The sequence below is a fragment of the Apis florea genome, unplaced genomic scaffold (genome assembly GCF_048593485.1).
Source record: "Apis florea isolate Af1SG1 unplaced genomic scaffold, ASM4859348v1 contig_3081_pilon, whole genome shotgun sequence".
NCBI lineage: Eukaryota > Metazoa > Arthropoda > Insecta > Hymenoptera > Apidae > Apis > Apis florea.
Window position 1 is genome coordinate 1,274,719 of NW_028256703.1, and position 26,471 is coordinate 1,301,189.

The 26,471-nt window shown below is 38.5% G+C and overlaps 1 protein-coding gene across 7 annotated transcripts in view; it reads right to left on the minus strand.

The window, feature by feature from the left end:
* Positions 1 to 26,471, minus strand: part of LOC100865280 (uncharacterized) — a 320,953-nt gene that overhangs the window by 151,713 nt on the left and 142,769 nt on the right. For 6 of the 7 annotated variants that reach the window (XM_086908754.1, XM_086908752.1, XM_086908758.1 and 3 more), the window contains one exon: positions 1,972 to 2,079. The exons of the other annotated variant lie outside the window; for it this stretch is intronic. In XM_086908754.1, the coding sequence (XP_086764880.1) occupies positions 1,972 to 1,986 (15 nt within the window). In that variant the 5' untranslated portion in view covers positions 1,987 to 2,079. The remainder of the gene's footprint in view (positions 1 to 1,971; positions 2,080 to 26,471) is intronic. 7 annotated transcript variants of the gene reach the window in all.

A 26,471-nucleotide genomic window follows, 5' to 3' on the forward strand; every position in this document is an offset into this window, starting at 1 on the left:
GAAAATCGATCGAGGATTATGAGATCGGTTAAGATTTTTGTAGATTTTTTTTTTAGGGGGGAGAAGGATTTGATTGGGGGGATATCAAGAGAGATATTCTTCGAAGAGAAAGGATATTTTGGTGGAATAATTAATTGTTTTCAAAGTGTTTCGAACCGACCGAGGTTTATAGAGATTCGAGATCGGTTATTATTTCGAATGTTCGGAGATTGATAGATCGAAAATGAATTTCACAGTTGAAAATATTTCCAAATGTTCGTGGACGATCAATATTTGAAAAGGATTAATTTTATTTTCCACGCCAATCGATCCACGTTATGCAAATGAATTTTCCATCGGCGAAAGTGCTGTTTTCCGCTAGCTTTGGCACGCGAAAAAATCTCGATAAAAACTGTCTGGAGAAAAAAAAAATAAAAAAATAAAAAAAAAAGAAAAAAAGGAAAGGAGCGAATCACAGCCTCGCACGCACGTGCTCTTCTTCCCGCTTCCTTCAAACAATTAACACGAGCCATCCATATTTATACGAGGGATAATTTTTCATTTTCATACTCGGCTCGATTTTTATCACCGCTTATACGCTTAATGAATATTCATAATATTCCGGATATGTCCTACGGGCTGTGAAGAAACGACGATACCGCTCGTTTAATATTTATTCGCATTAAACGCGCCACTTCTCGATCGAACCGGTTACGATTCGTTGATTAAATTTGTAAAAAATACACGGATAGATACTCGTTTGCCAAATTTTCCCACTCTTTTACCAACTGTTTCGACGATTATACGCGTCTCTGATCTTTATTTTTGTTCCTTATATATACACACACACACACACACACACACACGAAAATAATCATCTGTAATCAATTTTAACGAATGTTAATTAAAAATTTATTAAAGTCACTCTTTCGCGAGATCGGCAATGAACCGACGGAAAAGAATCCCAATTTTAATTCCAACTCCTCCAAGTTACGATTACAACAGTTACGTTATAAAAGAAACATCGTGTTTCGAAAATAAACCCTTAAACCGCCAAACTCGAAACTCTTTCGGGGATCGAGACAGCAGGAACGATCTGCTTATCCAACCAGCCCAATTCCCCTAATCCCCTAAAATTCCCCTAGAACCGGTTCAACGGATCGGGACGGAGTTCTCCGCGCCATCTTTCCACGGCTGGGTAAACCTGGGGCTCGAAGCGCGCTTAGCTTTATTCGTAATTTTGAAACATTCGTTGGGGAACGGTTCGTTTGCCACCGATATACTCGAGAGAGTCGCGAAATTCACCCGACAACGGCAACCGTGCATTGTGCGCGGCATTAAGAGGGAGAGAGAGGGAGGAGAATTGGGCGTGTTTCCCCCGCCAAACACCAACGCTTGCTCGTGGCAAAAGTGTAGCAACGTTTCCGTGGCACGCATTTCAACCGCGAGCAAGCGACCCGCACTTTGGAAACGGGAGCAGCCGGGGATAAGGGAGATGCACGCGTAAAATTTGCACGTAAACAGGAAGGCCACCACTCCCCGCGCTCTGAGGATCGGGGAAGAATCGTGGCAGGAGGAGAAAATTGCGGCCAACGATCGAAATTCGAGGGAAATTCAGAGGCGAATAGGGAGGAGGGAGGGGATTATTGCTCTCGTCGAATTTTTACGACGTATCGATCGTTTCTCGAGCAATGAACGTCTTTGTTTCGTTAGTATCACTTAGATATAGGGGCAAAGGATACACGTAAAAAGTGATCCCATTGAAATTCCAGAATAGGAAAAGATTCGTTCGTGAAAACGAATAAATCGAAAATTATAAACATTCACAGAACGTATGCAATTCGTATACGTTCATTCAAGAATAAATAAACAAACGAATAAACAGAAAGAATGGAAAGATTACAAACATACTATTATTCCAAAATACGTTGGGCGAAAAGAGGAGACAAAAAAAAAAAAAAAAAGGAAAAAAAGAATTCAACGATCACTCACCAAAACTTTCACCATGTATATCCTCCAGCTCTAAAGTCCAGCCCACTCGAACGGGCAGCCGGGGCAGCAGTTTAAAATTCCCACTGCAACGCGCCGTAAGCTTTCCGGCTGAAAGAGAAAAAAAAGACCAGTTCCACTTTTTTTTTCGTTCTCCTTTTTTTCCTCCCCCCCCTCCCTTTTTCTTCCTTCCCTTCTTTCTTTCTCTTTTTCCTTTTTTCCTTTCACTCTCCATCCCCACTCCCCGGCGCACCGGTTAATGGGAAACCGTCTGGTTGTGTTTGTCCGGGCAAATATTTTCGAACAACAGGGGGATGAAAGGGACAGGGTGGCCTACACACCACCCCTCCCCTCCTCTATTTACCATCGGGTTCGAAAATTGGGTTATATAAATATCCTTGGGAGGTGTCGAGACACCTCACCCCCCCCCTCCCTCCAGGGCGGTGAAACTTCAACGAGGTGAAACCAGGTCTCGCCTTTCTTTCCTTCCCTCCTCTTCCACTTTTCTTTTTCCCCTTCGTCTCTCTCAATGACATCCACCGCGTGTATTCACAGGATCGTAATTAAGAATTCGCGTTAAAGCGATCCTCCCCCTCTCTCAATTATTCCGCGCGTTCATCCATAGGCCAGGTGTCTAACGAAGCGGCGGGAAGAAAACCGCCTGTTGCCCGTGTCGTTTCTGTAGCGCAAGGTTAACGAGGCGGTGGAAAAGAAACGTGGATATGAAAAGGGAGCAGCGAGGTATCGGAATCGAGCTCGACACGTGCTGCTCTTCTCGTGGCAAAGACCCCTCTCCTCGCCCCCTTGGGGCTTCTTCTTCACCCTCCCTCTTCCTTCCTCCACTCCACTCTCTTTTGTCCCTGTTTTATAATTTTTTCGCGTTGACAGGGGGCTAGTGGAGGGGAGGAGGTGGATAATGAGACGTTTCGTTTTGCCTCGTGGGATTTTTTGCCTCGATGGAGAAATTTTTGTAACAGGTGTTTCGAGTCGGATTCTCGAAAATCTCGATCGAGTGGAGCGAAGATGGAGAGAGGGACAAGAGGGGGATTTTTTTTTTTTTTTTTGTTCACGTTCGAAGTTGTTTTCAGAGTAAACGGCAATTTTCGCGGGGATTGAGTTTTAAATTTTTAAAGCTCGATTGTATTTAGTAGAGAAGATTTAAGTGGACCGATTGAATTTGAATAAAATTTGAACAAACACTAGCTCAAATCGTGATTTTCTTAAGGGAGGTTAATAATAATTAGCTCGTGCTTGATCCATTAGACGCGAAATTACGAAAACACTTATGAATCATGATGGAGATGAATGATTAGCCTAATCGTGTCGAGCACGTGGTTAAGACAGATTGATACGGCAAACTTTCGATCTATCGGATACCCATTATAAACGATCGCTACCAGAACCGTCGTCAAACCACGATTAATCTACCAGCATTCCCCTCGATTAAATAACAAATTCGTTCCAACGTGCTCGAAGAAAAACTCTATCCTTCGAATTATACGCAAGAAATTGTATAATATTAAATAAAACTCGTAAAACTTGTGAACAAAACTTTCCATTTTTCTTTTCATTTTTCGACAATTGTATCTGTTATTCATAAAATTTTTACAAATTTTTTTAACATGTATATTCCACGATGTTGTTCTTTCCAATACTGTAATATCTATCAATAACGAATTCCTCTATCTTGACAAACGATTTTTAAAACGATAAAAGCTCGATAAAGTTATTTATTTATTTTTTTTTACCATATTCTGTCCCATTTCACTCTCTACAGTTTCCCTTTCCATTCGATCAAACACGATCAAACTATCCGGAAGCTGAAAGGAATACAAACAGGCCACGTCACGTTGTGTATCAAACGTTACACGAAAACGAAATAAAGGAAACAAAACGACCACCGCTATAATTATCCTTGCTTTATACTCTGATCAAACGTTTGATTAGAAATTATTCGGTTTCACAAACTTAAACGTTAAACTTGCGAAACGGATCTGTCAAAGGCTTGATAATTACGTATGTCTCGACAAGCTTTTTTCGTTATTCGTAACGAATTCAAAACGTAATATTCGATAATCAATTCACGTTATACATATGATGATATAAAATTATCTTTCTATCTCATTTTTTATTTATACAGTACAGATAATTTGTTCCCTTTCTCGGCAAGCAATTATACAGCGATCTAATTTAAATTATGAAACAGTTAAATCTATTTCTTTATAATAACAAAAATATTTGCGTTCATTATTAACAAGGAGCGCAATTTCTTCTGAACAGTTTCTGAAGCAATTTCATCCTTGAAATTGATTCATATTAATCACACGAATCTCTTTTTCCTTCTCGATACCGAACGATGCATTCGATTTTAATACACGTCAACGTAAAATCATATCGTGATGACTAAAAATTTTAAACAAGCGGGATGTACACGTGTGATTTAAAAAGAGGGTGAAAAGAAAAAAAAAAGAAAGAAAGAAAAACAGGAAAGAAATTAAAAAAGTGCCGACCTTACGATACCGTTATGCGCATCGTATTCCACGGTGTTAGCATTTTCGAGTTAATTACTAGAGAAAAAAAGGGGAGGGAAAAAAAAAAGAAAAGAGAAATTTCGAGGAAAAAGGGAAAAGGAAAATCACTGAGTGGACAACGAGAATCCACGGGTTTTGGACCATTGTTGACGCGATGTTTTTAATGGATGTACAGTTTCAAAATAGTGATACTTAACGAAATTCCGTGTTTTTGCAACGCGCACGCGTCCAGAATAGAAAAAAAAAAAAAAAAATCTCGCACGACCATCCACCTGGACATGAAAGAAGGGATGGAGTTCGTTTTGAGGTGATGAAAAATAACTCGAAACCGCGAGTTTCGCATAATGAACGAAGGTAAAAATATAAGATAGAAAAAAGATAGAATTTTCATACGTCCTTTTGGACGATTGTTGTTTGTAATACGATTGACGATTGATGATGAGGGAGGGCGTGGTGAAACAGTTGACTCGACAATGTTCGAAACGAAAAAAAAAAAAAAAAAAAAGATGAACATCGAGCAAAATGAAACAAATCATTCTGATCCAAGAATCCAACGACCGAAAGGGAATAATTATCCGATTACGAAACTCGAATTCACGAATCGGATTAATCGTTATCATTTTTTTTTTAAAATGTGCGTGGATCAACGGATGTGGATCAATTACCTCATTTTCCACGCGGACGCACCTAATTATTTCTTACGTAAATACATTCTATAAATTTCGTTTTGCGCTTCGACTAATTACAACCTTTCCATTAAATTGAACATTAATTAATTACCTAGCAGCAAGGTGATTAATTATCCCTTAACTTTCGTAAGAGACGGGATTCAAACGTAGCGCGTGGAGTATTCGAATAATAAAGGGATGCATTATTTTATCCGATACGATAAAAATATCCAAAATCTTTCGCTTGATCCACGGTTTATGCAACGCCTACGAGTTTTAATTCGATTCCTTTCCATCGAATCGACTGTAACCCCGATTTCAACGTCTCATGATCAACTTTCATTCTTGATTCCAACTATATATATTACGAATGATCGATTCAAAATCATTAACGAACACGACTTCTCGACCCGACTCGTTCGAAATCGACTCGCTTCGACATTATTCGATACGAATTAAAAAAAAAAAAAAAGAAACCATCCATCGAAAAATCACACACGATTCTCAAATAGACACGCGATACGAAATCGAATCCACAAACGAGAACCCATTCGACCAACCCACGAAATTCAACAAAGTCTCGGTTATTACGTGGTGAACGACAGCTGTAATAGGAATCGTTAGCGGTATGATCTATATTGGCCGGGGCGGGGGGCGGGGCGGTTTGAAAAAGCAACACGTTAGCGATCTCACGAAGCAAGACGGCCGCCTTCTCTCGGTTCTTCTCTCGTTGCCAAAGCTATTTCCAGGCGACTCGACGACGACGACTCGGAAACCCGCTGACTCGCCGCGCCGCCCCTCGCCCACCATACTCCTCTCCCCCTCCCCCTGAGAGAGAGAGAGAGAGAGAGAGAGAACGCCCTTAATGCCGTGGGATGTAGCCAAACGTCCGTTCTTATGGTTTTCGTCGAATTAGTTCCTCGAGACGAGATAGAGTCGCGAAAACGGCACTTTAGAATCCGAGGCTGCTGACGATGGCTGCAGCGCGAGGATACTAATTGCCACCGCCACTTATGATACACCCCTCGATTACACCCTGATCCTCGATTATCGTCCCTCGTTTGGGAAACAGCCGATACTTACTCCTCAACGATCCTCTTTATTTTTTCTTCACGCCATTTTGAATCTCTTGATCCTGGCATTTTATTTGGGAAAGAAACAAGGTGTGGAGACATTTTTTCTTCTTCATTCGAGTTTGCTCTGCTCGTTTAATAATAATGATAATAATAATAATGTTAATCGCGTTTGGGAAAGGAAGATTTTTTTTATTGTGCAACGAATACATTTTACGTAAGAGTAAGAATGCGAAAGGAGAAGGGGATATTAAATTCTCCTTCGGCGAGAATTCGGGGAGAAAAGGAGGATTGCGCGGTATCAATTTTCCGCGCGCAAGAAAATGGCCGCTCGTATCGTATCCGTCACGGTATTTAACACCTTTCTGAAATTCTGCCCGTGCAGAAATAAACCGGGAGCGTAACGTGTCTCGTAAAATCCGCGATGTGACTCGGACACGGTCCACAGCTTTTCCGTGTTTCGTTTTTGAATTAGAACAAGGTCTTTGTCTATGAGTCATTCTATTTCGAATCGAGCGAGCGCACGATGCGCAACTATAACTCGCCTCGCTGGATGTAATCCAACACGGTGCATATGTTTAAAATTACAGAGAGAAAACGTCAACGCGGTGTTATTTCGTTTTCTTTTTTCTTTCCTTCCTTCCTTCCTTTCTTTCTTTCTTACTTTCTTTCTTTTTTTTTTTTTAAGCAAACGATTCAACGATTTATGAAATTGACGATTATACGAGTTCGAGGTGATCTCGTGGTACGATCTCGTTTCGAGATTAATCTTGACGTTTACTTATCTCTAAGTGGTTTCGAGCAATGCGTTATTAAAGAAAATATATATAGAGAGAGTTCAGCAGTTGGTATCTATTTGAAGAGAAGAAAAAGATTAGACGTAAGTAATTTTAATTTTGATGACAGAATGTCCAAGAGTTCGAGTAATATATCGAAGGAATTTAATTATGTATCAGGTTTAAAAGTATATTCGAAAAAGGAGAAGATATTTATTTGAAGTTAGATTCAATTAAGAATGATTCTTTACGCGTGTGATTAATTAGCGTTCAATTATTGTGATTAAAATAAAATTGGTCCAAGCATTTATATTAATAAAATTTCCTTAGAACGACATCTAGAAAGATAATAATAAAGTTTACCTAAATCTTCGTTCGACCATGCTCGCCTATGATAATAATCATAGGCCAAGCAATCGAAACGATCCAACCCTACAATTCATCGGCAATTCGTTAATTATCACAATTATCGATCGATGGTAAACAGATTCTTTGAACAGAATCCGATAATAATATTCAAAGAAAACGATTAAATTATTCCCTACCTTTGATCAAATATTCTCCTCGTTCTCGCAAGATCAATCTCTTTTCCTAGTCTCTTTCTCTCTCTCTCTCTCTCTCTCTCTCTCTCTCGTCTTCCTCGTCACGTTAATTTTCCACCATTTTAAACGCGACCCAAAAGGAATTAATTAAATCAAAGATTCGCAAAATTTGTTCTACTGCACAAACCAGTGGAGCTCGAGGCAAACGGAACACGTTCCACCGGGTCCTCGAACAACCGGGGTCAAGATTTTAATCTGATAATTGTCACTTCCTCGAGATCCCACTTCGCGTTCAAAAGAAGAAGAAGAAGAAGAAGAAGAAAAGAAAATCTAACTCTACCTGTGTTTTGAGAACACTTGAACCCTGCGTGGAAGTGGATCCGCGTATTAATCATCGGCGCTCCTTTTTCTAGAGGATTGGTTAATCGAGGGATTGGTTAATCGAAGAAGAAAGCGTATCGAGTCGAGCAAATAATCCCGAATATCACGTATTATTATTTCACGATCAACTTGGTCGGTTTAAGTTAATTGGATAGATTTGGTTGGAAACGGAGTTGTTTAATAAAAAAAAAGGAGGAGGGGGGGGGGGGGGTTTTTTTCCACAGTGAGATACAAGATACTTCATTTACATCCCAAAATGTTTAATTGGGATAAAAAACGTTTCCACGCACGAGCTGCTTCATTTACATTCCAAAATTCTTTTAACCGGGTAAAATGTTATCGTGAATCGGTGGAATATTTAACAATTTGTACCATCATCGCCATGTTCTATTTTTCCTCCATGTTTCTTTTTTTTTCCTTTCCTCCAAAAATTTAAGGAATGATTTTTCAATAAAATGAGGAACAAAAAAAAAAATTGTAGAAACAATTTCTCCAAGCTGATTCGGGATACGATTTATCATCCTCGGGTGAATAACGATTTTATTAACGACACAGCGATTTTTCGCTTCACTTAGATAAACGATACCGTAAAGTTTAAACACTTTTCATATACACGGAAAACGGTGTAGTTTCATTTTGGTGCAGTCGGGTCTCGTATTCTTGTACCGCGTTGCTCTGGCTGAAATAGAATGCGTAATTACCCCCCTCGTTGTTAAAGATACAACAACCCGTGTCCCGCGAGGTGCGAACATCTTTCGACCAAAATCATTTTCCAATCTTTTTCTAAGCGACGTCGAAATACGTCCAATCTTCACGAACATTCGCAAACAATAAATTAAATTCCACGTTTCACGATATTTTCAAGGCTACGCAGATTCTACCATTTCTTCAATTATATCGTTTAAGAAATATCGATTCATTAATTTCCTCTAAATTAAAATAAACATAACAAATAATCGAGCGCGCATTATTTCATTATATATAGAAAATATACCAGTGGTTCCATCGCCTTCTAAGAAGAAAAAAGATTCCGAGCTCCACGTGAAAAAAAAAAAAAATTTCATCCCCTTAATCGTGAGAAATTTGATCAAGTGGTTTGTTCTTGATAGATTACCCTGCATACCGTCACGACAATATCGCGGCAAGGCGAGGCGAGACGAGGCCACTTACGGTTCAAGCGCCAATAAAAATTCGCCCTCGAGTATTATTAAATTTCACGGGGGGGAGCTAATGCGTCAAATCTAGCACGGTTTGCAACGGTATGCGATAAATGATTCTAATTGCACGTTGACGCTGATAAGGATAATAAAATGACGCGGATGTAAAATCCTGAAATCCCCTTGAAACGTTAACACCGCTGAATTTCGATCGAGTTTCTCGTCATTTTACGAAATTCGAAAAATTAAAAAGAAAATGTCCGTAAAATATCCTCCCGTACAATGATCGATTTTATTTGTGAGATTGCAAAATAATAGAACTGTTTTAATTAATTTGTAAACACAATGAGAAAAAAATCATTTAGCATTTAACGTATTTCAATTTTTGTAAATAAATTTTTTCTAATAATTGGAAGAGAGATTGAGAACAGAAGAAGAGGGGAAAAAGAAGAAATTATTGACTTCTAATTTAAGATTAATTTATTGCTATCCAGAAACGCGTCAACAGATACGTTTCTGCCGTTACTTGATATATATTTTTTTTCTCCATTCCGACCAGCTACCGCCTTTCAACGCAACAATAGAGTTTAAAAAAGGAGGGATGGGCGGAGAGAAAAAAAGATAATATATTTTCTAAAGCTGTACAAATGCTCCAAGTTAATTACAAACTCCACGGTAATTGTTACAACACAACGGGTGCATAACTGCGCTCCGCGACAAGCACTTTTAATTAGCGGTGATTTCACGGGGAATTAGATAATGAAAATAAAATGTTAATAACGTGCATTAATAACCGGGGGGAATGATTAAATCATCCGCGATAATAACGGGGTTGGAAATTTCGTGCAACGAGTATCGCGTCATCCGATACTGACAGGTATAATAAAATAATGCATTTCCGGTAAATTGGCAAAAGACATTAAATTTTCGTGATAGCACTTTGTGCTATCGACAACTTTCATCGTTCCTTTTTTTTTTTTTAATTTAATCTTTCGTTTTATTTTATTCATTCGTTCATTCATTCATTCATTCATTGTTTGGTTTCGACAAATTCAATTTGTCTCGACAGTCGCGATTTCAAGGATTGTCCCCCTTTTTATCGAGACACAATTATATTAGCGTTCTTCCTTTTTTCTTTCGTCAATATTTGTGATAAATTCATCGGATGTTTGCAAATACTCGGTGTCACGGGTTGAATAAATATATATCGAAACGTTTTGTAAGATGAAACAAATTTATATCCATACGAGAATCGTGTATTTTTAAGAGGGTAACAATCCCTCCTCGCGATCGTTCGTTAATTAAATAAGAAGGCAATTACTTAATGCAACGTTATAACCGTATCAAGATAAATGTCATCGTTGGAATTACAGATACGTAGAAGAGCCGTACAATACCGATTTAATTTTACATTCGAAACCGAGGAGATATTGATTTTGCGACCACGTTCAAACGCGATTAAAATCCTAAATCGAACGCGTCGCTCGATGAATCTCTAAAAAAAAAAAAAAAAATTAATCGAATGAAAGACAGGAAGAGATTGAAATTCACTATATATATATATTTATATATAATTGCAATCCTTCCTTCCTTCCTTCCAAATATATCCATCTATATTCTCGAATCTTTCAATTTCTATTTCCCACTTTCGAGCTCGCAAAATTTCCAAAATTACATCTTGTATAATATTGCTAAGGGAATCGAGACGAGCGCCTTTCAACGCCGCTTCAATCCGCCCGTTTCCTGGAAACAAGAGGAATCGGTCCTCGACTCGACCCCTCGAAGCGCTCGTGTGAAAATCGGCCGCTTTATTCGCCAACTAACGCGAAACTCGACGCGTCAGTTGCGGATTCCGGCGCTGGTCTCGGCGATTTATCTCGGGCGCGTGGCCACCAACTTTCGAGGGGGAGAGCGGTTGCCACCGTTTTCAACAGGATTCGTCCATGTTTCGAAACTGCCCACCGCTCGATCGCTCGTCGCCTCCGGCATGCATCGGTTACGGAGTTTGGAGTGGAGGGGAGGGGAGAGGTGTGTTTTTCGCGCGAAAGGAACGCGTAGGAAAATATCGCGAGGGAAGAGGAGTTGGTCGCGGAGGCAGTGCGCTTCGACGCTTGTCGAACGGAGCGTGCACACGTCTCTTAATCTCGCGCTTGGAATATTTGGAATTTTTGGTTCGCGACAAACGTTTTTCTTTTTAATATCTAATTCACTGTTTCCTTTTTCATTGAACGTTAAAGTTTTTCGTATGATGGATATAGTTTTTTATAGTTTTTAATTTTTTAGAACAAATTAAGGGATTGGCATAAGAATGAAATGCTTCATTACACGTTTTTGTTAACAAGTCTTATCAATCCTTGATCGAAACTAACTGGAACTTCGTTCGAACAAAGTTATGCTTAAAAAAAAGATCATCTATGCTTCTTTTAACTCGAACAACTTGCCCAGAGAAAGAAACGTTCTCAAATATAATATTTGTTTTACCGTTTTTTTCCCTTACTTTGTAATACTTTCCAATTCAATATTTTTTTACTTTAGAATAAAAAATAAAAGGAAACACCGATTGCTTTTTCAAAAGACTCCGTGTCATACGATACATCTTCTACACGAGTAAATTAACCGAATAATTATTATGATATTTCACTCGCAATATCGATGGAAACGAAACGCGACAAAAGTCATCGCGCTCGAAATAATCGTCCCATCGTGGACTTCCGTTCGAAGAAAAATATGGCGGGGAGACAAAGAGGAACACCGTGCAAACGGATGGATCCATGGAATGCAAACGGCGCGGTCGATAATTGAATGCGCGGTGTAAATCGATCGATGAATGAAATACGATGATCCATAGAAATACAGGAGAAGGATAGGGCCGAGTGTTATTACCGATTATCTCCTCTGGAGGGATGATTCTTTGATTCAACGCTGATGGGCCGATAATAATCGATTAAATTTTTAAAATGATAAACGATCGTTAATAATGCCAAATTTTACGTACGATCATATTTTTAATTCGCAGTTTGGTAATTGCAGAAGTGGAGGAATTAACTGTTCTTTCTTTTTTACACGTAAATTTTCTCAAGTTACACGAAGAGTTGAGTCGTTACAGGAAAGAAAGGGATGGATTTTGATTGCGAATTTCACCAATTCATCTGAAGCGTATTAATCATTAAATTGTTCCATGCACACGGATGTTAATAACTTGTATTCTCTTGCACTTTAGCTTCATTAAAGCAAGTACCTTGTTCACAACAAAAGTCCTAAGTCCTCGGGGGAATTATGTTTGAGGTAATTAATCGTCAGTTAGGGTTAAATGTTTCAAAGGAGGGAGTAATAAATTAATTGCCGCGCACACTTGATCGTTTATATATATATATATGTATATATGCGTGAAAATACTGTCGAAAGCACGTCTGACAAAATCTGTATATATAATTTTTTCTACTCGAATAGAAATTATAAATATTGATATTATTCTAATTTTAATTTTATTCGTTCGCCACATAAAAAGAAGAAAACATTTTGATTTTGATTTTAACAACAAAATAATCGCGATCAGAAAACTGTATCAAAAGGGAAATTGCAGTTCTATGCAGGGAATGATGGAATATAAAATAATCGCTGCAACAAGTATCAAACTAATTTAACAAACGAAATAAGACATTTTCTTCCTCGAAGATTTTATTCAAACACGGCAAAGCTCAAACGCGGCGTATATATTAGGGATATTACTTCTGCAAATTTAATGCGGCATAATTGTAAGTGACTTTATAGAGTTCTGTAAGGAATTAGTTGGAATGAAGTTCGGTTCAAGTTAATTGCAAGAACCAAGCAACTTCTCTAAAGTTTTCTTAAATTATATTCTCTGCCCATCTGACTGAGATCATCGATATATATATATATACATATATTATTCGTTAATTAACTTATCACTTCATTAATTATTAACTAAATAACGGAAAGAAAAAAAATATCCTGTTGGCGAATTGAATTTCGTCCCTCGTCACTCGTCACTCGTCGAACACGAAAGATACGCGTGCACGAAGTTTCACCAAAAAAAAAAAAAAAGAAAAAAAAAAGGAACGAAGGCCAAAGTTCAGCAACTTTGAAACTACTTGTAACATCATTTCCTAGTTTACGACGTTACCCGTTACGAACCTCCCTGTAACATCGTGTAAATTTCCAGCAGATAGGTCGGGCTGGAAAATCACGCGAGCGCTCCGAGCAACGATGCCGATTTATACAATGGCGGTGGAATAAAAGATCAATCGAAGGAAGGGAAACGTGTCGCGAGATCCCGCTCGATTCCATCGATCGTTTACAACGCTCGAAAAATTTAATTCCTTTCTTACAGGAACACGATATTTCTCTCTTACTTCTTCTAAATTTCGAGGGGAAAAAAGTAAATGAATTACACACACCGGGAGAAGTTTATAACCTCGTGAACACGATTTAATAAATTTCACCGATTCCACCACATTTGTACACACACGCACACACACACACACGCGCGCGAAATAAACGAAACACTTGGTAAACGCAGGTGCAAATTCGTTATATTCACATGCAGATTATCTCGCGTGGCCGGTGCATCCGCGAAATTATGATATAAATGGAAATAACTCTGATTAATAGTTGGGCAGGTGGAGGTGGAGGTAAAACGGTTAACGTGACCTAGAAGATATTATTAATGGTTACTTTACAATAGATCCCGAATTGAATGAGGAGGAGAGGGAGGGAGGAGGAGGAGGAGGGGGAGGGGGCTAAAATGATGAGCTGATTTCGTTCGCGTCACGAGTTGTATAAATTATTCAACGCGATCCCCGATATAAAATAGGGCATTGTGATCCACTCTGCTCTCCTCCTCTCCCCTCCTCGTCAAACTCGTAATTTCGTAACTTCCGTAACGCGCGTATACGCTTCGAAAGAAACACTTCCACTCGAATCACCATTGTTATCGCTCTTCTTCTTCTTCTTCTTCTTCTTATTCTTCTTCGATCTCTGCGCTTTTTCGCGCGACACGAAACAACGACACGAACACAAACGAGAGATGAGGTTAGGAGAATAATAATATCGGAAGGGATTCAATTAGCGTTATCGTTGCCCGGGATATCCTAAGAATTTTTGTTCTCACGTTTCACGGGAGGGGAGGATGCAACGTTAAGATTTCTATGCAAATTAACCTTCGCTTTTGCTCGCTTGAAATGGATTTCTGCCGGTCTCTTTTGAGAGAAATCGGAATTTCTTTTTCGAGATTGAATGTCATCGTGGTTTTAATTTGATTTAATCCTTACTTTTAAATTTTACAGGTGGAATTATCGTATACAATAGGAGACTCGTGAAAGTACTCGAGCGCAATCCATTGTACTATCGCGCGTGAAAGTTTCTTTATAAAATGTGAATTATTAATCGTTAAAATTTCACTGAAAAATAATATATATATATACATTCCATGGATCGTTGCACGCGTAACAAAGAATTCTCAACAGATAATTCAAATTCCCCTACCAATTTTCCCTCATCGCAATCGAAAAACTGCGGGAACAATTCGATGAAGGAATAAAGAATGAAAAAAAAAAAAAAAAAATTCCAAAGAATCCAAATCGACCAAGAAGAAATTCCCTTCGGATTTCAAATCGCGCCTCGAGCATTAATTAACCCGATACAAGCGAGAAACCTTTCTCTTTCCCCTCCCCTCCCCCTCCTCTCCCTCCTTTTTAACAACCCTAACAAACTCGAACTCCCTGTCTCGATTCATAATTAAAAAAGGACACAAAGGTCGGTTTAAATTCGAAAAGAAGCTTTCCCTCCCCGAACATGTCTAAATCGCGATCCACTTTTTCTTCGAGATCGCGTTGGAAAAACGCAGCGACAATACCGCATCTTTCACCGTGCAAGGGTATAAGCCGTGCTGGTAAAATCCCAAGGGACTAATATAATTTGCCTCTCTCGTACAAGACGACGACCCCTAATCCGTGCTCTCGCGCAACACACGCTCGTGCACAGAGACGTGCATACACTCGCGTGCATATCTCTCTTCTCACTCGAAGCACGATTCGGCCTTTCTTTTCTCTCTCTCTCTCTCTCTCACTCACTCCTTTCGGAAGGTGAAACGCACGGAACGAAGGTTTGTTCCGGGCAGCAGAAATTAGATTACGTCTCTCCGGGTGGAGTAAGACGACGGAATAATCCGATAGACAGCGTTAATTTTTGCCAAGGGAGAGAGAAGACTTCGAACTAGCCCCCAATTGGTCGGGGTAATAAGTCCGCATAGAGAGAGAAATTGAAATTTATATTATCCATCATTGTGGATGGTCCCGCCGGAATTGAATTTTTCCTGCTTCTGGAATAAAAAGAAGGAGTCGTTAGATGGAAAAAGCGTGGAAATTGCGTGTAATTGTCGAACTATTTAAAATTGTGCGAGTAAAGTGGTTTAATTGATAGATAAAGAGTATAATAGAGGAAGAAACTACGACGTTATTTAGATGTGAATCGTGCCGATGCCTTCGTTCGACTGAGCTCGCGTCGAAAACGAAAACAAGAACGAAACGAAACACCGATCGCGTGACATTTAATTCGAAACGTAAATATAACAGGATACGAGTCGCGCCTTTATTACGTATATATAAACGAGCAAAACAGATTAGAAAGTGGATTAAAATTGATACTTTTATATACTTTGGAAATGGATAATTCGAAAGAAAAGACGTAAAATAAATATTTCACGATTGATAAATCTTGCGATTACACGTATGGAAAACGCTCCTCGAACGAGATCACGTAAAATATTACTTCGAACGGTAATTCGTTTTATTTCGCGATATTTAACGAACACTTTTCCCAACCCACGTTTTAAAATAATCCACGATTATTTCACGAGAATATTATTTCAAAAATATCTACAGACACAACAGCAAAGTATATATATATGATCGTTGTTTCGTCCATATTCTCCGAAATTAGCAATTTTTTGTATACATATATTATTTCCTTTTTCATCCCACAATGAAATTCCACTCGACGAAATGGTGTCATCCCGATAAAAAACCGCGTTTCATCGCTGCTTTCGTTCGAAAACAAAGGAAACGTATTCTCCCACGAGAGGCCGTGCCGTGAGAATTGGCTTCGTACAAGGTGCCCCCCTAATTCGCGCCAAGAAAATTCCTTGTTTCCGGGAACAACGTGGCTTTTCAAAATTTCATTCGGCGGCGCCTCTGCGACGGCGCGTTATAAAATATTTCAAAAGTAGTACTCGATATTCGATGGAATGGAATCTTTCTAATCTGAAATCGATTTTTATTATTTAATTCTTTCTTCGACAGGAGCGAGTCAATTAACGTTTCTCACATTGCCAAGTATAAATATACAATTGCATTATAATTTTCCTTTTTAATACCAATTTTATTATTCGTGTAAATTGACGAATGTAATGTCTTCCAAATTCTCTCAAACGAAAAGTTAATATATATGTCATATGAAATTCGAATTAACTACATTTCTTTTTTAATATTCAACATTAAATGACATTCAAGAATACGTATCTAGAAATATGTATAACTTTAAAACGAACGTTCGAACGTTCGAAAAAAAAAAAAGAAAAATTAAGTACAGATTTATTCGTCATCGAATTAAAAAAAAAAAAAAAAAAGTATATAAATAGATAAAAAAAAGTAGAAAACGGCAAAATTGCAGGGCCGTATGACAAATCGAGTCCTTTATTGTTCCAAGCGCGGAAAGTCCAATTCGCGGGCGGATGAACCTCGAAACGAGAGACCAGGGTGGGTATAAATTCGCGTAATTTTCTACGATGGGATTCCACGTGTCGACGTGGAAGCTACGCTTCCACCTCTCATTTACTCCACCTATATCTGGCCTGAAAAGCCGCGTACACGTGTATGGAGAATAGCGCGAGCAACGGCGAAGATGAATGGAATGAAATACGGGGAACCGTGGCAAGAAGAGGACGAAGAAGGATCTAGCAAGGGGCCGAGATCCTAAAGATAAATTGAAGGAGCGAAATAGGAAACACCGGTGAGAGATATCGCGGTTATGGGTCGGAATAATTACGAAGAGATTCCGTGCTGAATTATGGAAACCGTAATGTGAGATTTTTTTCTTTCTTTCTTTCCTTCTTTTTCGAAATTTTCGAAACGGAGATTTCTTTCGTGCTCGTTTCGAATTATATTTTCTCGACTTCTCTTTGAACTCGATTCGACCAATTAAATTTCCTCGCTCGTCGCAAAATTATTATCCGGGAATATATCGTGTTAATTCGCCTTGATTATTTAACGACAACCGTGCGAATATTTCGTGAAAATCATTTGTAAGAATTTGCAACGACGAATCGAATAATACATAAATTACGCTTTTGGAATCCATTTTCGAAAAATGTGAAATCCTCCTTTCTTGGAATAAAAAAAGGAACAGAAAGTACGAATTTATTAATCTCGATTTCCAAATCTCTTGGTATCTGTTTCATTCCAAGAGGGTGAAAAAAAAAAAAAAAAAGAAACGGTTGAAAATATAATTCGCATCGACTTCCTTTCTGAGTTGCAATCGAAAGAAAGAAATAAGAGGAAGAGAGATGATAAAAAGAAAATGAACACGAAAGAGAGAGAGACAGAGCAATTCGTGTAATTTTTCCGCATCCGCGGTGTAAACCGCGTGGGATCAGACGTGCTAATATTCCTTCGATTTAACCCGGCATTGCGTTATATTCTTGAGGAGAGGGGGAAGGAAAGAGGGCGAGGAAAAATATCAGGCGTTACGAAGGGCAAAGAAAACAGAGAAATGCGAGGGAACAACAGATAAAGGGATTTATAACAGGCTAGAACGGAGAATTAGTAGTATAAAGCTCCATAAGTCAGACGTTCCCTGCCTGTTTCATCCCTGAAATCCTTTCGCGCCTGTTTTACTTGGAAGTTATCATCATCGTTGTATAAGTTACTCCAAGTAAGATGCGAAATATAATATAGGCAGGGAAGGGAAACTGGTGAGAGATCGATCTTTGGATATTTTAATAATAATAAAAGAAAAAAAAGATGTTTCTTCAGTTTCTGGAACCTTTAAACTTTTATATTCTTACCCGCTGAGTTTTCATCAATCGAATATCGTGTAAACGTGGAAATTAATCTTCGTTTCTCAAATTATCTGAGGATCTAAGAAAGAAAGATTGAAAATTATAAGAAATTTTTTAAAATTTCCCGAAATATCGTGAAATCTTGGAATTTTATAAAGATTTTCACAAGTTGAATATCGTAAGCGATATTAATTTTTCACTTTTCGAAAAACAAAGAGAGGATTCAAAATTCTATCACAAGAAATCATTAATTATTTCCCAAGATATCGTGAAATCTTGCCCAATTTTCCCCATCATCGAGAATTTCCAAAACAAATTATCGAGAAAAATCCAAGAATTTTAAGAAGCAACCGTTCCATTTCCTACTATTCCTAATATTCGTTCTCACACCTGCCTACAACGAGAATCAAAATAATTTCAAGCCCCGTACCAATCTCGCCTCCTCTCTCTGGTAGAATCAATCCCCGCGTCAAAATCGGGGATATTTCGACGAGGCAATACACGAGACGCGGAGAGGATGGTTGGAAACCGGGTCAAGCAACGAGACGAGAAACGCCGGCTTCCTCCGAGAAAATCCGGCGAGTAAAAAGGGAAAACGGGAGGAGAGGAGACCGGCCAATAAAGCTCGGTGAGAATGGAAACGGCGCGCCAATAAATTTTTCCTTTCCTTTCGTTTCGAAAGGAGAAAGGGTATCGACGACAACGCTTGTCGCGGCAACGACACCCATCCCTTTCGAGACAAAGCGGGGGGGGGAACAAAGCCCGTTTGGCGTGTAACACGCGTGGATCTCTACCGAAAGAATTGCTGGAAATCAATTGACTAAATGCAAATATAATTGCAAAAAGGAACGATAAAATCTAACTTGTTAGATTAGATTATTAACGTTCGTTCATAACGTTCGTTAAATTAAAAACAAGTATCCAAAGGTGAATTGGTTAGGAAAAACTGGGACGATTATACATCTTTTCATTTTATTTCAGGCAATCGTTTCATTACTACATTTTTCGAATCATCGATTTGATATGCTATCCTCACATTTAGATTTATCACTACATTCAGAATCGAAGAATCTCAGACTTTCGAGGAAATCGCAACAAGAGTCGCGTTTTTTGGGTGGCGAAATTTCTTCGGAAAATGGAAACGAGAGAGATTGGGACGCGGATCGACACAGTGACAATTACCAGCCCGCTAGCCCAACCCTCTACCTCATACATTAAAGATGTCTCCTGACAATGCCTGCCAAGATTGCGTCATATGTTGCCCTCCTCCGCGTGGATGGAAACGAAGGAAAGAGGAACGAAAGAGGGGTATCTTGACGCGGGGGAGGCGGATTTGAATTTTGCATTAAACATCAATGCGTAGATTCCACGTACACCTCACCTCCTTCCACCCTCCCCCAATGTCTGCATCCCCGCAATTCCACCTTTATTGGATATATAATCGTGGACGACACGCGATCGAATGCAACTGCGCGGGATCCAGGGATTGTGTGTAGTGATAAACGTTTTGATTACGGTTGTTTCGAGATTTTTGTCTTTTTTTTTTCGCGCGTGTTTTTATTTTCGAAAGTAAATAGTTCGAAGAAAAATTGAAGAGGTAAATTGAAAAGGAAATATTCAATAGTAAAAAAGTAATTGTAAAGCTTTCTACAATATCTGTTCTCTAAGTTTTAATTTTAAATTTTGATATTATTGAATTTGGTAATGGTGGTGCACACGGGATTGTTCATCGTCACGTTGCAATTATCAAAAATTAACATTTAATTAATTCGAACGCGGAGGATCTCGCGTGCTCGTGACATCTCGATCGCCGTTCGAACGTTGAAGGAATAAAACGCGATAGAAAACCTGTCCGCAGCAGATTTTTATTATTAACAATTCGATACTATCGTAACCACTCGACTAAAAAAAGAAAAAATAATAATAATAATAATAAAATAGATTCCCTCTCTTTCTTCATCCAATTATACCATCGAAAGAATATTCGAAATCGATTCTTTCCATCTCCAAAAAAAAAAAAAAAAAAAAAATCTCGTATTTCTCGGGTTACGACGATGCATCTCTCTCTCGTCGTCGATGAGATTCACAAGCAATGGATAATGACACGCGCAATGAAGAGTGTGGATTAAATTCCCAAATAAAAAGGAACGAAGAGATTAAAAAAAAAAAGAAGGAGAAGGGGCGATTTGAAACCGTATAAACCGTTCGTTTAATTTAAGTAATACGAGTTGAGTGAACGATACACGACAGATAAAAGTAACAAGTGCACGTTGGCGGAGGTCCAATGGGCGGCATAACTCGGAGCGATATGCAATTTCACTTCAGGTTCCCGTGAGCATCAGGGGAGGGGAAAGGGGGCCCAGATTAATTAGACCGAAATCCGTGGGCGCGAAACGGAGGAAAAATATAACGCGAATTAAATGAACGTCGAAACGACGCTAATTAAAATGGTTCTTTTGGAATTTAAGTGCGCCCTTTAATGCGTGCAAATGTATCACACATTCGATAAAATTGTCCTGTTAATGAATATCCAAGGGTCTTCATTAAAATCGTATCGTTGGTAAAAAACAAAAAAAAAAGGAAAAAAAAAAATATTTGTTCTGTCTCTTTTCCTGTTTCCCGTACGAGATAGAAGAAGGTATGGATGGATGATTGGAATAACGCTTCTCTCTCTCTCTCTCTCTCTCGTAATTTCATATCCAGTGATTATAATGCACGAATCAATTTTCTCCTTTGTACAATAAAGAGAGAGAGAGGTAGAACGGATTTTTCTATCTTCTTTTTTTTTTATTTTTCTTTTTGCCGTTTTTAATTTGAAAAAAAAAAAAGGGATTGTCGTAGATGGAAAATATTATAAAGATGTATAGAGATGGAAAATGTTATTTCTTATTAATGTTTGAATAATTAGCAGAGATAGATTCGTATCGAGAGAGAGGAAGAAATGAATGATCAATTCACCACCAATTATTCTAAAAAACGTCGTATATACAAGAATTTTAGAATGATTTCGACCTCATCTCGATGGGTTGTCTCCGGAAGAGAAGAGTTTATTGATTTAAAAGCGGCAGAGAGAATAGATTTTGAAGGAAGATAGGTGGTAGAAATTGGTGACACCGAGATATCGCGTTATACCAACGTACCTGATTTCAAAGGGTCACGAAATATCGCTTAGATTTCTCACGTGTGATCGATCGGGCGTCAAGACATAAGAATGCATTAGCGATTAGCGCAGCTGGCGAACTGCCCACCGCGACTCACTTCAACGTTCCACCAAGACAGTTCTATCTTTCCTTCCCCTCTTTCCCCCTCACTCGCGTCGCTTCGAACACGACTTCTCGAAAAAGTCACCCACCGAAATTATAATTTTTTTTCTGAAGTTCGATCGATGCTCGTATAAATTTTCAAACCGTTGAATTCTTAAACGTCGCTTTGCTTTCTTCCAATTTTAATCGAGCCCGGCTCGTCGTCGTGTCATCGTAGATTTTGGAATTTAAAAATTTACCTTCGTTCTCATTTTTATTATTCGTTCAATCGAATACTCGAATTGAACGAAAGGTGTTCCCATACTTATCCCTCGTCAACAACAATTTCGAGGAAAATTCCTTCGTCAAAGATAATCGTCACCAAACAGGTTTTTAAATTTCAAACGTTGTTCATCATTTCCTCGAAGATTCCACTCCTCTCGATCGATCGGAACCCGAACGATTTCATCACGAGTCGTAAAACGAAGAAAGATGGGCGAAAGGAGGTTGTTGTGCGTGCACGAACATAGCCAGGAACAAGTGCACGAGCCCTATAAATGTCGCGTTGAATAACGTAACAAATAATTAGTATTAAATATCGTTTAACTGCGCGACTATTGTCATTGCCACAGTATTACATCGGGATGGGGGGAATGGGTGGGTAACGATTGTGTGCCGCAGCGTGCTTATTTCCGATTAAATCCCGCGGCGTATCGTACGTAACACGAATCGTAACTGAATAGTGATTAGAATAATTCATTGGATTATGGCTGCGCAGTTCCTGATTATATTCCGCTCGTGAATTTTGGAACTTTGTAGAACAACACGGCCTCGATTCTCATCCACGTTTCGACGTCGTTACGTCGAAAATTTACGTCGAATTTATTTATTTGTTCGGCGGGCGTTCGAACTGGGAAAAAAAAAAAAAAAAAGAAGAAGAAGAAAAAGAAGAAAAAGTTTCAATTTCAAACCGTCGATCGAAAAGAAAAAAGTCGATTGAAAAATTGAAATTCACAAACGAGTGTGCTGAATTCTTCTTCTTCTTCTTCTTCTTTTTTCTATATAAATTTCAAGCAAGTAATCACAAATCGTTTCCCCGCTTCGCTATTTGGCGGGATCGTGAAAAGGGAAGAGAGATCAAAGAGAGCGGCGAGGAATTGCATACCTCGAAATTAGTTCGTTAAACATTCCTTGGTAAAATTGTTTGCTTTCTTGAATCTACTTGTGTACTTTTCGAGCTCTCTTTTTAGAATTCCGAGTAAAGTTTTCGAGATTGTTTCAACAACGATATCTTCTTTAACCGAAACCGTGAAGTTCTACCACACACATATACACAGGTTGTTTTCTTCCGCAAAAAAGGTTCCGTTTAAAACGTTGGGCGAGCAACGGTCCATTCAGCGCGGTGGAAAAGGTGAAACGCGAAAAAGTTGCTCTCGTAGGCCCGATACCATTCGACCACCCACGATTTTCTTACTTCTATCTCTTCGCTCTTGTGCCGCTCCTTTGTGCGTGATATTTCCTTCGAGAATGACGATTCTTACAAATCCTCCAAATATAATCCGTTCGAAACGCTTTGTAAATACTTCGGTTCGCTTTTGCCCCCAAGAAAACGAATGTTCTTCCCTTTGACCCCAAGAAAAAGTAATCGCGTCGAAACGAATTCCTTCAGATTTCCATTTTCAGATAATAGCATATCCGTATTTTCGTATTATCGAACTGAAGAATTAATTAATTGGAAATTTCGTTTCGATCGAAATATTTCTTCTCCCTCAAATCTCGATTAAATCCTATTAAAATTAGGGAATATTTAAATCTCTATATAACTTCGAAAATTCTTGTTCGATGAACGAAAGATGAATTAAAAGAGTGGAACTTTAAAACGTGCCTTGATCTATATCTCTATATCACATTTCCAAGATATCGTCGTGTAAAGAGAAGGATAATTTTTGATCCTTTATTATTCCTTCTCTTATTCGTCTCCTCTCGCTGCCATCTCTTCTCACTGATCTATTCCAAATTGACATAATTCTTGGAAAAATGTACAATTTCCAAAAAAAAAAAAAAAAAAAGAAATATAAATCATTGAATCCTTGAAGAACAGTCTTTGAGTCTTTTATATCTCAACAGAGTCGAACAGAGATTTATAAGTTTCAATGAAAATATTTTTAAACGTGAAACATCAAAGTTTTATTTGCGACTCTGTGTGAACAACAAATGATCCGTTGCGATGTATATAACTTAATATAGAGATATAATTGAAATTTTTGTTCGAATATTTAACAACGAAACGTGAAATAGGTAAAAGATCATGAAATAAGATTTCGAAGGACATGAATACTATCGATCTATCGTGTTGCACTTTTAATCGCGATCACATACGCTCACCGTCGAGAAATCTCATTACGTTTCATTAATTGAATTATTACTATTTCAGGGGCGCATGTACACGTACAGTTTTGCGCATAGTTGTGCGGGAGAATTAAAGCCATTAATTAAATCATATTGGGACGCGTACCATAATGTCAATCCGTCGAATTCAATTCGTAATCGTTCCTCATCAATATCGAATCTGATTCCGATTATCCGCTACCCTCCTTAAAACGTCATTAAAAATAATGGCAAACATTTCGCTCGAACGGCCGCCACCCTACCGTTGAATCGAATTTAAATTTGTTGTCGGATGCGTGGCCCCCGAGTGAACGCCAAATAATTGATTCACCTCGAATAAATGCAAATTATCCTTACAAGAAGATACGACGATCGAGAATTTCTCCCTAAAAAAATCCCTCATCGAAATGTATCGAATCGTGTTTCCACGATGGAACTTAATAATAAACGAAGAAGTGTTAATAAATAAATGAAACACTGAAGATTACGTTTCGAACACTCGTCTCGAAGATTCTCGAAAAGTCAGTCAAATATATCGTCCGTGTCTATATTATATGTAATCATTCTTCGTAAATAAATTAAAAGCAAAGATAATCGACATCGAGTTTTCGAGGGCGCGTATATAACTGGAAACGTAACAACGAAGGGTAGGTGTAGAAAACGAAGCTTTCATTACTCGAAACTTTTCTTCCTTCCTTCCTTTCTTTCTTTATCATCCGATTTTCCATTTCAAACCACGGCTGCAAATTATAGCCCATGTTATAGATCACATCGATGAGGACGAGGGGCGAATTGCGAATAACACGCGCCGGCGACGCATTCCTGCTTGTACAATTTCCACCCCCGAATAATTAGATAATTTTGACATGATAAACGATTCCCGTTGTAACGCGTGCCGCACCCAGCCCAAAAATTCTACGCCGCTTGTCACGCTTAATGCCAACATAAATGTTTAAACGACCGCGCCATATGCCTCTTAACGATCCCTCATCCTGTAACGTGAGTTTGAATTTTACAGATTTATCTTTTATCGCGGACAACGAAAATTTTGAACCTCTTTTTCGAGGCGAAGTTTCTGAGACTCGCGTTCCTTTCGTCAAAATTTTGTTAAACGATTAAGAAGATTTCAGAAGCGAACGACATTTCCTTTTTCTTTTTTAATTAATTTTCTTCTTTGATCATTGTTCGAAAGAACTGTCTAAAAATATAGTTCCACGATTTTCAACTCTCTTAATCGATTGTCTTTTGGATAAAGTTTTGGAAAGTTCGAAAGATCTAAACGAAACTTATTCATTTCCCCCGAAATTTTGGTGGAAAGAGGTCTGCTCGAAGAAAATTATCCGACGCAACACGTTGGATAATCCGGTTTCCTTCGAGGATGAAATTTTTTTCAACTATCTCGAAATGAAAACGGGGGTATCGTCGCTTCTCTCTCGGCGATCGCGCCAAGGTAAAAGGTGCTTTTCCAACGAGGAGAGAGAAAGAGAGAGACGCTTGTGCGTGCTTTCCACGGGACGAGAGAAAACAAAGCTTTCAGACGCGACGGAAAACGGTACTTTCGACGTTTCGTCCTCGTTTCTCTGCAAACCTTCCCTTCTTTTTCTCTTCTCCTTCTTTTTTTTCTTCATATGAACACGCGAGGCCGTTTTACATTCCAATTTAATAACGATATAAATTTTCGCTCTCTTTCTTTCTTTTTTTTTTTTTTTCCTTTTTTTCGTTGCCGTTCAACCACCTTCTCGCGGTGTAAACGCGGAGAAAAAATTCCGACCCCCAGTTTTCCAGGCCCGTTTTCACCGAGGGAGAAATTGATTAACGGATGGGAAAAATGGAATGGACACTCGTGATCCCGCCGCTACCAGGTTTTCTTCCCGGCTATTTTATGGAAATGCATGTTTCTGGGTTAATAGAGCGTTTTTATCCAGCCTTATCTACGATGGGTCCAGAATTATCCACGATGCTTTTGAAATGTTGTCTTTTTTTCTATGTGGTGTAATTGAAGAAAAATAAAATTCGCACATCCTGTTCATCCTGAAATTGCTATTAAAAATCTTCTAGGATTATTCTTTGTGCGTTTATTATTTTAAATGATTAGCAATAGAATAGTCAAGACAAACATCACATCGATTGAGTTTAGATTCTTGCAATTATTATTTCGACAAAACCCGTATCCATTGTTGTAAAATGTAATTATACAACTACAACTTTAATTCTAAGCAAGAAAAGATATCATACACACGTCGATTTTGAAATTTAAAGATAGTTTTCAAAAAAAAAAAAAAAAGAAATATTTCACTTTTCATCTTGGAATTGTTATTAAAATTATTCTTCTAGGATTATTCTTTGTGCGTTTATTATTCTGAATCATCAACAATAGAATAATCAAGAGTTTAGATTCTTTAATTATTAAAAATGCACAAGTTTTTTTCTAACAAAACTCGTATTATAATTCCAAATAAGAAAACGTATCGTACACACGTCAATTTATACGAGACGTGATCTTCGTTGATAGAAATATAAAGTTCAAGTAATCACAAAAATTACACGGAAATTATTCGCCGAACGCTCATTTACCCCTTCTTCTTTTTATCCTTATCGAATTTCTCTCCTCCTCCTCCTCCTCCGCCGCGTATTTTTTCGCATAAGAAGGGGCGGCCGCCCGTGACGAA